Here is a 12,694-nt window from a genome sequence, read left to right on the forward strand (position 1 = left end):
ATCAGGCATGAAAGAAAGGACATCACTACCAACTTTACAGAAATTAGAAGAATTATAAGGGACTTTATGCCAACAAATCAAACGGACAGATTCTAAAAAGATAGAAATTTCCAAGATGACTCAGGAAGTAACAGTATATGGGAACTGACCTATAACAAGTAAAGACATTGAATTACAAACTAAAAATCTTTCCACAAAGAGAAGTCCATGACCAGATGGCTTTACTGGTAAATTCTATGAAACATTTAAAGAAATAATGACAATCCTTCACAAACTATTCTAGAAAATAGAGGAAGAAATACTTCCCAACTCATTCTATGAGGCCAGAATTATCCTGATACTAAGGAACTAAGACAAAAACTACAAATCAATATTACTCATGAATGTAGATGCAAATGCCACAATAAAATATTAGCAAACCGAACCCAGCAATATATAAAATGAATTATATACCAGGACCAAATGAGACTGAAATCAGAAATACAAAGTTGGTTCAACATCTAAAAAATCAATTAATGTAACACATTATATTAACAAAATAACTGAGAAAAACTACATGATCATCTCAATAGATGCAGAAAAAAGCATCTGACAAAATCCAACACCGATTCATGATAAAAACTCTCAGCAGTCTAGGAACAGAAAGGAACTTTCTCAGTTTGATAATGGGCACCTACAAAAACATGTAGCTAATATTATCCATAACGATTAAAGACTAAATGCGTTCCCTCTATGGGAGCAAGGCACAGACACATCTGCTCTCACTATTTCTAGTCAGCATTATATTGGAGGTTCTCAGCTATGCAATCAGGGAAGGAATAAAATGCATCCAATTGCAAAGGAAGAAGTAAAAATGTCTTTTTTGCAGACGTGATCCTGCATTTAGAAAATCTTAACCAAAAAACTACTAATGAACAAGTTCAGCAAGAGCACAGGATAAAAGATCAATATATAAAAACCAATTGTATTTCTATGTACTAAAACAATCAACAATCCAAAAATGAAACTAAGAAAATAATCCCATTCTAAACACCAAAATACACTGCAAGACTTATACACTGAAAACAACAATATTGCTGAGGAATAGTTTAAAAAGATGGAAATAAATGGAGACATCTCATGTTAACGGGGACTCAAAATTGTTAAGATGGCAAATCTCTTCAAATTGATTATAGATTCAATACAATCCCTATCAAAACTCAAAAGGCCTTATTTTTATTTATTTTTTTTTGCAGAAATTGGTGGGCTGATCCTAAATGTTTTATGGGAATACAAGGGATCTTGTATTAATATAACCAAAATAATTTCGAAAAAGAACAAAGTTTGAGGACTTTCACTTCCAATTTCAAAACTCAATATAAAAGTCGAGGCATTGCCTCTGCTAGAACCTCTGTGCCTAAAGAAAGGAGAAAGGGAAGCCACAAAGACTGGGCAAGGCAGTACATGTGTCCCAAGGAGATTAATGCACAGCTCCAAGTTAAAAAGCAGAAAGCCAGGGAAGAAGGGGAGCAAGAAGAGAGTGCAGATGGGGCTGCAGGTGACCCCCCCCCCCCAAAGCAGAAATCTCTAGCATGAGACAGCAGTGAGAATAAAGATGACTGTCAGCAAAAGCCCAAAGGTGTGGAGGGGCTCCTCAAGTATCCCAAATGGATAGCACAGACCACCAGAAAGGTCATACAACTGGATGTGGACAGGCCAAAGGCACTTGCAAGAAGAGAACAAGATGACACTGAGAAGAGAAAGCAACAGAACATAATACGAAGTTGATTTAGCTGGGAAGACAGAGCAGGTGATTATCTGAAAACAGCAGGAGGCCAGGAGGAAGAAAGAAGAGAGGAAAACAACAGATAATTTACCTTTGTCAGGAAATCAAATGCAGTCACTCTCCCTGAATTTTAAGTATGGCTTATAGGAGGAGATACCAAAGAACGGGGCCATGCTGCCAAGACCTCTGCCATGTGTTGCCCATCCTGTGCCATCACACCATTGCAGCAACCCTTCGCAGCTAGGAGAGCCTACGGCCTGGGGCCTCCTCTTCATTTTAGCACAGAAATTGTTTGAAGGGAAAGAGGAAAGACAGGAGGAAGGAAGCTGCTATCTTTGAGACAGAAAAATGCAGACAGCATTTCATACTAACCATTTGATTGATTGATTTTTTTTTTTTTTTTTACTGTTTTTAGATTATAGAACTCTTGTGTGTGGGGTGCCTAGAAGGTGAGGTCAGAAGAGTGAGCTTCCGTTTGTCACACAGACTATACATTAGGAGTGGCTGTGCCAGGGATCAGCCACTGATGAGTGTGTGACATCCAACTGAGTCTGTGTTGCTTGGGTGCTCACTGAGAAAGGGGCTGTCCTCTGGGAGCCTGTACCCTGTGTCCCTAAGGGTCATGGCCCATCCCCAGCCAATCCTTTCTGACTGAGGCCTCCCATCTCTACCCTTCTCTGTCTCATTCCCACCCTGCTGGCCAGGGCCAGTGACCATTTTTAACCCTACCCATTCTATCATTTCAAGAAACCTCTGTTTACTCTGCAGCACCTAGACAAAACATGTTCCATGAATTAAACTTGTATATTTGGCAGATTAAACCAGACATTATCATTTAAAAAAAAAACACAACAAAACCCAATATAAAGCTACAGCAATTAAGACAGTGTGGTACGGGCATAAGGATAGACATATCGATCATTAGAGAGTCCAGAAATAAACCTTCATATTTATGGTCAACTGATTTTCAACAAAGGACCAAGGGAATTCAATGGGAAAAGATATTCTTTTCAACAAATGGTGCTGGAACAATTTGATATCCACATGTAAAAAGATGAATTTCGATACCTCACACCATATACAGCTAACTCAAAATGGATCAAAGACCTCAATGGAGACAGGGTGTGGGGATGGTGGCTGACTACAAATGGACGTAAGGGATCTTTTTACAGTGATGGAAATGTTTCTAAAATAGGACTGTGGAAATGATTGCAGATTCAATAGAAATCACTGAACTGTATGCTTAAAGTGGCTGAATTTTATGGTATGAAAATTATACCTCAATAAAATTGTTTTAATTAAAAACTCTACTAAGTGACAAACTCTTTAGCAAACATCTCTTAAAAAACATTTTTTAAAGTACTAATAGATAAAGCACAAGCTTATCTAATGTCAGTTTTTCCACATCCACCTCTTTCTAAACTGGTTTAGAAAAAAGAACTGCATTGCTATTATCAACTTAAAATTTAGTATGAGTGAAATCTTTTTTTTTTTTTTTTAAATCCCCTTCTCTTCTAAATGCATGAAATCCTAAGTAGCTTATATACCCTCAGGAAAGTTCAGGAAAAAAGTATCATAGGAAAATGAATTACAACTGCGAAAAATCTACAAACCCATGTGACATTCTTACCTGAAATTTTCACATAACTCAAAAAACCATGCACAAAATTCCATTTTCAATAAGCCATTATGATTAATAATATTTTGTTTGTAATTTAATATAAGGGCCAAGTCACCAATCTCTAAGCTTTTTTAAGTTCAGCCTGAAATGAACTTAAAATGATGTCAATAATTTATGACATTCCTCAGTTCCTTTATTTCTATGCTACAAAGATAAGCAATACATTTTAAGATGAAATTTGCTTAAATATAAATCTACAGTGATTATGCAGCACGAAAAACTGAGTTTTTTCCAAATTAAATAAATTAACAACATAATCACTCCCCTATCATTTTTTAAAAAGCCTCTCCATGTTAATGAGCTATATTAGAAATAGAAAAATCATACTCTAAAGAAGGGAAATGAGATGATAGCACAAATCACCTAAGTATAAAAAATTCACATATAATATTCTAAAGAGCTACATAACACATCCCAAAACAAAAAGGAAAATTTAAAGGACAAATATAATTATCTCTTAATATACTGACAGATAATAATACTGATATATATTCTAGCCCACAATCAATTTCTTTCTTTCTTTTTTTTGACACAGAGTCTTGCTCTGTCGCCCTGGTTAGGGTGCAGTGGCATCATCATTGCTCACAGCAACCTCAAACTCCTGGGCTCAAGTAATCCTCCTGCCTCAGCCTCCTGAGTAGCTGGGACTACAGGCACATGCCACCATGCCCAGCTAAGTTTTCTATTTTTTGTAGAGATGGAGTCTTGCTCTTGCTCAGGATGGTCTCCAACTCCTGACCCTCAGGCGACCCTCCTGCCTTGGCCTCCCAGAGTGCTAGGATTATAGGCGTGAGCCACCATGCCCGGCCAGAATCAATTTCTATTGCCAAATACAACTCTTTAGAATTCTAAAGGAAACAAATTGTTCATTGTATTTATAAAGTTATACAACTGAGATCTATTCAAATCTTAAGAGACTGACATCCTGAAAAGGAAGATGGTACGTGGTAAGAAATTGTCTGCTAGTATTTTCCTTAAAATTGAGCACTAAAAAAAAGAAATAGGTAACAATTACACCACAAACACCTATCCATTGGAAGTAAGATATAACCCAGGCCATAGATAGTAAGTTTCAATTATTACTATATCTGGCTATATATCGAGCAAGCAAAAGGCCATCTCAATATAAAGAATATCCTGGATTAGGAGTTCAAGACCAGCCTGGGCAACATAGCAATATCCCTCTCTATAAAAAAATTAAAAAATAGGACAGACATGGTAGCTCATGCCTGTAATCCTAGCACTCTGGGGGGCTAACGTGGGAGGATCTCTTTAGCGCAGGAGTTTGAAGTTGCTGTGTGCTAGGCTGACACCTTGGCACTCTAGCTTGAGCAACAGAGTGAGACTCTGTCTCAAATAATAATAATAATAATAAAAATAATTTAATTAAAAATTAGCCGAGCATGGTGCCACACACCTATAGTCCCAGCCACTCAGGAGGCTGTGGCAGGAGGATCACTTGACCCTAGGAGTTCAAGGCTGCAGTGAGATATGATGATGCCACTGCATTCCAGCCTAGGTGACAGAGCGAGACCTTGCCTCAAAAAAAAAAAAAAAAAAAAAAAAAAAAAAAAAAAAAAAAAAAAAAGAAGAAGAATATCCTGGATTGAAAAGGGAAATCTAGAGCTAAAACATCCACAAAGTTTAAAAATATACAAAATAATGGAAAAACAGGCAAATAAAATGACTAAAAATAGAAAATTCTGTAAGTTTTGTTTTTTAAGGACTGGATATGCAAATCTAGGAGAAATATCTTAATGAGAACAGCTGATAAGCCATTTTTAGTATTTTATAATGCTGAGAAATGTTAATGCTGAAAATAAAGGCCAATACCCAGTTGTCAAATTCAGAAGTCCTTTAGCATGTTTAGCCTTTTCTCTTTAGAGACTTCAGTTTCTAATGAATAACAGAAATGAATAAAGGCTACCATTATTGATGACTCTTCACTGAGATTTAAGAAATAAAATTCTTTATCTGCTAATTGGTGCTAAGTATCAAGGACTTTATTGGTTGGAGTAGACAGAAGAAAGTGGATAAGAGGCTTCAGAGAAACAACCCCTGCTGGCACATTACCCACTAGAGTAGACAAAGACTACTTATGTGAACTCCAGATTAAAATCACCAAAAATGTCCCTTCATGTAGCACCAAGTCCAAGCTCTGTAAGTAAATAGAAGCTAAACAATGTTCAGCTCAGCTAAAAGAAGTCATATAGTTTGTATTATGTTTCTATAGTTTTACAAGTCACTAAGCTACTGAAGGTATCACTTAAAACAATTTATAACTTTTCATATAAACCAAGTTTAGTATTATAATTACTTCGTTATCTCCCAAGTTTCCAACCCATTTAACAGTAGCAGGAAAATCAGATGAAAAGATAATTCAATTCTATATATGTGGAACATATATAGAATTTAAAAACAATATGCTTTCCCTCCAACTTATTAATCTATAGGATCAATTTATTCTTCTGTAGCAACTTTAATTTTATTTACCTTGGACCACTATACTATATGAGAAAGGAAAAAACTGATAATCTGCCTACTAGCCTATTTATATACTTGCTAGTATCACATCCAGTATTGTTTTCTTGGTGTCTTTAAACAAATTGACAACATAAAATTCCCAAATAGCATTTTTTAACAAATTAACATTTTAGTACATGTTAAATATTAAAGTTTTAAAAACAAGGATGTATTCAAACTCTAGAATTAATAAATTTTAATCCTAATTTGGAAGTGAATATCTGGTAAAATATTTTTCATGGACAAAAAGGGTAACTTTCAGTTTAATCAGCAAATTTATGAGCAACAAATTTGAAAGTTACTCCCAGGGAAAAAAAGTAACAACATAAATGTTCCTTGGGCCACTCTGTTCTTTGGCAGTTCCCATGTTAACATCACAAACTCCATCTAATGATGCCTCCTCCTTTTACAGAGTAGAGGTGACTCTCTTCCCTTCTCCCCAGCATTCTATTCATAATACTACTTCTATGGCTAATCCAGACTGAAAGACATTTCCAAAACAAATAGGCCTACATTTCATTTTATCTACTACTGTTGTGAGGGCATGCATTTTAGAAATATAAAACACCTACTTTAGGAAACGTGCATTCTATTCAAGAACTGTTTACCCTGACTTTTTTTCTCAGTAAGGTTTAGAACATTCTGCCTCTACATGAAAATTAAAGCATGTGCAGCCTCTAAATAATACAAGTGTTTGCCAGATAAACTGAACAAATAAGTTAGAACATACTTGCAACATATTTATGCCTGACAAAAATTTCCCCATATATATTAAGTTCATTATCTTCAATTTGTTCCATGAAGCGCTTCACAATTACAGATGTAATCCAATCCCCACAAAGGCTTATGATCTAACATGTAGCCTAAGCCATCTTTAGACAGTTCCAAAAAGACCCCAGGAGAATGCTGCTGTTTAAAATAGAATAGTTATTTCTGACAAAAACAAAATCAATCAGTAAAGATATTTTTAGAAAGGCTCTTTCAATAACAAATCAAATTTTACATACCTGTAATATCAAGAACTGAAGGAGATGAGATGTAGTATCTATGAACTGTTTCAAGAAGTTGAGCACCATGGCCTTGACCTTGAAATGGAGTCAATATCAGCATCTGACTACAGTAAAGAAATTATTTTAAAATTAAAATATCACAACATGGCCAGTTTAAAAATTGCAAATTGCTATAGTATTCCAAACATTTAAAAAATTTATGTTTTTTTTTTTTCAACCAACCTTCAAAAAATCCAAAAATTACTGAGATACTCAAAATTGGTTAAACTACCACACTATTTCAAAGGGAACAATGAAATAAATCAGTACATAGCCAAGGAATAATGGTGATTTTTTTTAAACAAATCAACACTATTATAACAAGTATTGGAAACTTCAGCAGTTCCTTCTTCTGAAATAAAAGACAAGGCACGTGTTATGCTGCCAATTACCTTACACGTGGCCGGGTTTTGTCTGGGTACACATAGTAATTATAGACTGTCATGTAGCCTACGGTCGCAAAGAGCGTAGCTCCATCCTTATTATACTTCTCAAATCTGCAGATAAAACAGAAAGCCAAGCAGGTCAATTACAGTCGCGCTCCCATGCAGTGTCCATTTTCTTTTCCATTCTCTGACTGAATTTTCAGTGTCAGCAAGCTACTCTGTGAGGGCCCAATGGGTACACCTGCTATGTTCTGAATGTACAATTCACTTAATTGGTGTGCAGCAACTTGGATAAATCAGACCTCTTTACATCACTTCAGTGCACTTGCCTATTATAAAGATGAATAGGTGGCAAGTAAAAGAAAACACAGGCAAAGCTCATTTTACTGTTTAAGCCTACATTCAGGGCCCTAACGGACAACAGCATTTAATTCAGCTCTATTCTCAAGGTCTCCCAAAGCATAATGAAGGAAAACTCAAGCCTCATAAACAATAGTTTTTCTTTCCTGGGAAAAATATCATTATACTGTCCCAATAATTGGGCTGCCACAATTAAAATGCTGGCTTTGTGGAGGTAATAAGGTCTACTGTTGCTTTAGAACTGTACTTACACTAGAAAGTAGTGCCATCTTTCATCATCCACGTCAATAAAGCTAGCAGTTTCAATAAACCACATCAAAAAGGTCTGAAGCCTTTCATGATATTCTCGAAAGCCTCTACATGTCATGTCAGCCTAGGGAAAAAGCCAGGAAAAGTCAGGTGAAACTCATCACAGAGGTAAGTGAAAGTCTGCAGAACACAAAACTATCCTGTGGGAAAGTGTTTAAAAGTCTCAGATTAAGATGTATACACAGACATGCACATACAAAATAGATCTTTGTCTTTAATGCTGATAAAAACTTCTTTTCTGAAGTTAAGAATAAATCACTGAAAATAACAACAAAATTGCATACAGGTTTCAGGCAAATAGAGTAACTTTACTCAAGAAATATTTTAGATTTATTTTTACCTTATATATCTGAAAGGTAAAGTTTTCTCCCCCTGTTGGACTGAGAACTGAGTATGTATGAAGTAAGGTTCCAAATGGCTTGAAATCAACTTCCTTTTCCAGCAAAGAAAGAAAATCATTTGTGTTTGTGCAAAATCCAGGTGGAATGATTTGTCTAATTTTGCCTTCAACATCATCTGCCTAAGGAATGGAAAATAAGGACATAAAAAATTAATAACAATTTTGACTTTTAGTTGAATATGCTCCATTTCTTTGAAATGGGCAAAACCAACAAAAATATCAAAACTTCAGTTCAAAATTAAACTAAAGAAGTAAACACACAGTGAACTGGAAAAGATGAGTTTCATGTGCCCAAACTAGTGTCACACAAAATTGAGATGTGCATAAGTATAACATAAAAATAAATAAGAGGAGGCAAGTAGCCTGATATCAAGTGTAAGAATTAGGGCAATGCTTTGAAATTTCTAACTTCATGTAGAAAATGCTGACTATATCCCTTCATGACAATCTGAACTGGCCAAAACAAAAGGCTACTTATTATTAATATTTTATTAATATATATGTCAAAGAGATCATATTATCCAAGACATGGAAAAGATCACCAGGTGAGCTGAGGTGAGGCTGGAGTCTGACCAAATGAATAGCAATCTTACAATGAACAAGTAGACAGGTTATAACTCCCTCATATACCAAATTCAAAACTAAGATGATAATTTAAAAATATACTCACTTAGGAAATACATAAATTATATGAATGGATATATTATCCACTCATCCTTATATTGTGACACAATTTTTACAGACCTGGATTTGTGATAGTAAAAAAGAGACAAGCCTGGACAACAAAATTAAACTCAGAGATTAAAATTACCCTTGTTAAACAACTTCGATGAATGTTAAAACTATCAGCTGAGCAGACTTCATAATCCTTTTCAAAACCCCAAAAGACCACTTGATTGAATACATTTACTACTTCTCTTTAACCATGAATATTTGATGAAGTCTTACAATAAAGTATTACTGCTTCTCACCAGGCAATAAAACTTAATGAATTGGTCTCAACTTAACAAAACCTTATCCCTCAATACAGTCCCTAAAAGCCTGACATTACATTCAACAAAATGAGCTTGCATTCTATTCAAACTTTTTCATGAACAATGAGGCCAGGTTTTTACTTAATGGAGTTTGCCGTGAGTTCAGCTGTAATGTTTGTATTGTATCTATTTCCACAAGGACTGACACAAGAACACTTTGTGTTAACTTACTAAGCAGCTCTTTCATACCGTTTACATGCATGATGGGTATTAGTTCTAAACCAAGACCCTTGCTACTTAGCATTCAAAACAGGGAAATTAAGATGCTTAGGACAAAATACACTACAAAAGGCTAATACAACATGCTACTAATTCCTGTCCTTTCAACCATCTTTTAACTAAGTAGAAGCAATGCACCTGCAGATGAATAGCACTTTATTATCATTCAGTTACATTTTAGGATAGAGAACCAAGGATGGAGTTTATCACAAACAAGTTTTAGTTTCAAGGCTCTGGAACCACCAACATTTAAATATAATTTGTTTACAGCTATTTTAAAAAGAGCTATTATTTAAAATATAGCTCTTCAGCATTTGTCCAACAGTTTATTTCTAATATGTGCATCAGTCCCTGCAACTCATTCACCCTCGAGATCAAACAAACTGCATTTGATAGACCTATTTTTGCTTATTTTTAAAGTACTATTTGATAAACATTTTTCCTTGAAACTGCTATCTAATGTGAAGAAGCCATCTTAAGTATATTTTATAGAATCAGTACAATTTCAGTAACTACATGAGGAAATTGTTATAATGAGGGATTGTTGTAATGGGTCTGTTGTGTAGCAATTAAAATCCAAAGTAGTGATGTGTAAAGGTAGTATACTATAATTTTAGTTCAGATTTTAAAAGTCAGGAAAAACTACTTTATTAAATAAAGAGACTTATAATCTACAAGTTTAAAAAGATCACTTCAAAACATTCACAGCATATATAATTTTAACTTTTAAAAACTTTCCTGATTTCCTGTCTTCTCAACAAGACATTACGAAGCATGATCAAATCACTATACGTATCTTGCATTAAATTTACTTCAAAGATTTCTAAGAAACTGTAAGTTTCAAGTGGCAGTTCTGGTGGAAGGCAGAGCAACCCAAAGGTTTGAGCTCAACAAAGTTGAAAGAGTTAATGTTTAACTTTCAGCCTTCTAAAGATACCTATTTATTATAATAAATATTTTCAAATAAAATATTTTGCTTTAGGCAAGTTTACACATCATTTTAAAAACTGTCAAAGGGGAAAAGGCTAAGTTTAAAAGCAAGGAATTTATATATACAGAGAGAGAATATATATTTGTAAATATTTATATATACGTGTATCTGATATATTTACATAAAACACATAACTAAAAACCAAATTAACTATTCACACTTAGAATTCAGAACTCTGCTTTACTAAAAAGAAAATGCTTGCATTTGTCTATTAATTGGAATCTGCTTTAAGGAAAAAAATCCTATAAACACCATATCTTAGAGATCTGTACTCTTTTCTAAAATATATACTTTTGTTCAGTAAATTTAAAATATTCATTTTTCATATTGGATTGCTGGTCAAATAAAATTATTACAAGATAAAAACTCTAATCATTTCTAATTGGATACAGAGTTTAAAATAAACAAAACCTTTTAGTTCCAATGTTTATGGCTAAAAGTTTAGATTCTATTTCTAAAGATCATTGAAAAATTCCCTACTGTTACGAACATTATTCTAAACATCAATTAAAATTATATATAAATATAGTTATAGAAAAGATAAGAAATTAAGCTGAACAGACCAAGAATCCAGAATACAACCTGATATACTTAATTAACAAAGACATCCCTTACGTATGTTTTTCTAACATTTGGCAATTTCTTTTTTTAAAAAAAAAGAGTGTAAAAGTAACTATTCTAGTTAGGTCTTATGGCAGGTGGGTCACGATGAAATGTTAGATTGTATACTCTCTCAACTATGGTCATTTCAAGTTCCAATATTCTATACTTTATTACACATGATGATCCTATGGAGCAATGTTTGCTTTTCCTTATCACTGCATAAATCAGTGCACCTGAGAATAACTAGTAATCTATTCTAATATAAATGTTTACACTTGTATTTGTATTTATACACATTTGAAAGCCCAGTAACCTCTCTGGCGTCTTAAGCAGCACCATTTGTCTAAATTTGTCTATAGTGAGTAATTTTTGAGGTTGCAATTAAAGGCATGTTAAGTAAGTGGTACATGCTATTCTTTACTTGGCTACAGCGGCACATAGACAACATTAACTATAGTTCTAAGAATACCTAAAATATCCTGCACAAACAAGCAAAAGAAATTAAAAGTGTGAACTTTTTCACTAATGTAAAAACAAAGGTCACTAGTGAAAAAATAATCTTTGGTGGACTAGAAATATTTCACTATACTTTTTTTGACAATTGTGACAGTGGTCTTGATGGGTAATACTTTTTCATGAAATATCATAAAAAGCTTTAAAATTATATATTGACAATTTTATCTTGTTTCGTTCAAGTAGCAAAACGTGTTCATTTTTTCATTTCCTCAACATTTAATTTTTCCAAGTATGTAGGATTTTCCTATAAAGAGGCTAAAGACTTCAAAAAAAATTTAAATCTGCTCTCAAATTCAATCCATATTAGTGGGAGACAAGGATAAAATGAATGAATTTCACAGATAAAACAAACCGTATCCATGTATTTCAACTTTCTTTACCAAAGCTTTCCCGGAAATGTTAGCAATAAGCAAAATTGAACAATCTTAGTTACAAATCCCTTCACTAAACAGCAGTAATATTATCCCAAGAAAGGGCAGGAGTTATTAATAAAAGCAAAAGTCAAGGATAACCCTAAGATGAACAAATCATCAGTGTCTGAATAATCAAGTTTATTGTACTGTAAAATTCAGAATTATGTTGCCTTTAAGGATGACGGCTAGCAGAGAGATTTTAACAGGCATCTTAATAGTGACTAAAAAACTTCAGCTGCAACTGGAGAATTCAGCTTGGAAAAGAAAAAGAATGGATGATGAAAGAGTAATGTAATGGCAAATTTCTATTAATAATAAGAAATTAACTTCTAAGCACATTTGTATGGATACTGACAACCTATGGTCACTAGTATGCTATGTAGTAAAATCTATAAAAACTCAAATGTATTATATAATAATCTCAAACCTAACACATCCAAAATAA

General features: G+C 33.9%; 1 protein-coding gene across 1 annotated transcript in view; it reads right to left on the reverse strand.

Moving 5' to 3' along the window:
* HAT1 (histone acetyltransferase 1) overlaps positions 1-12,694 on the reverse strand; it is a 50,488-nt gene that overhangs the window by 14,797 nt on the left and 22,997 nt on the right. The window contains exons 5-8 of the mRNA XM_069471096.1: positions 8,414-8,593; positions 8,016-8,137; positions 7,411-7,515; positions 6,977-7,083 (exon numbers count right to left, since the gene is read on the reverse strand). Coding sequence (XP_069327197.1) covers positions 6,977-7,083; positions 7,411-7,515; positions 8,016-8,137; positions 8,414-8,593 — 514 coding nt within the window. The remainder of the gene's footprint in view (positions 1-6,976; positions 7,084-7,410; positions 7,516-8,015; positions 8,138-8,413; positions 8,594-12,694) is intronic.

This window comes from Eulemur rufifrons, chromosome 1 (genome assembly GCF_041146395.1).
Source record: "Eulemur rufifrons isolate Redbay chromosome 1, OSU_ERuf_1, whole genome shotgun sequence".
In the NCBI taxonomy this organism is placed as follows: Eukaryota; Metazoa; Chordata; class Mammalia; order Primates; family Lemuridae; genus Eulemur; species Eulemur rufifrons.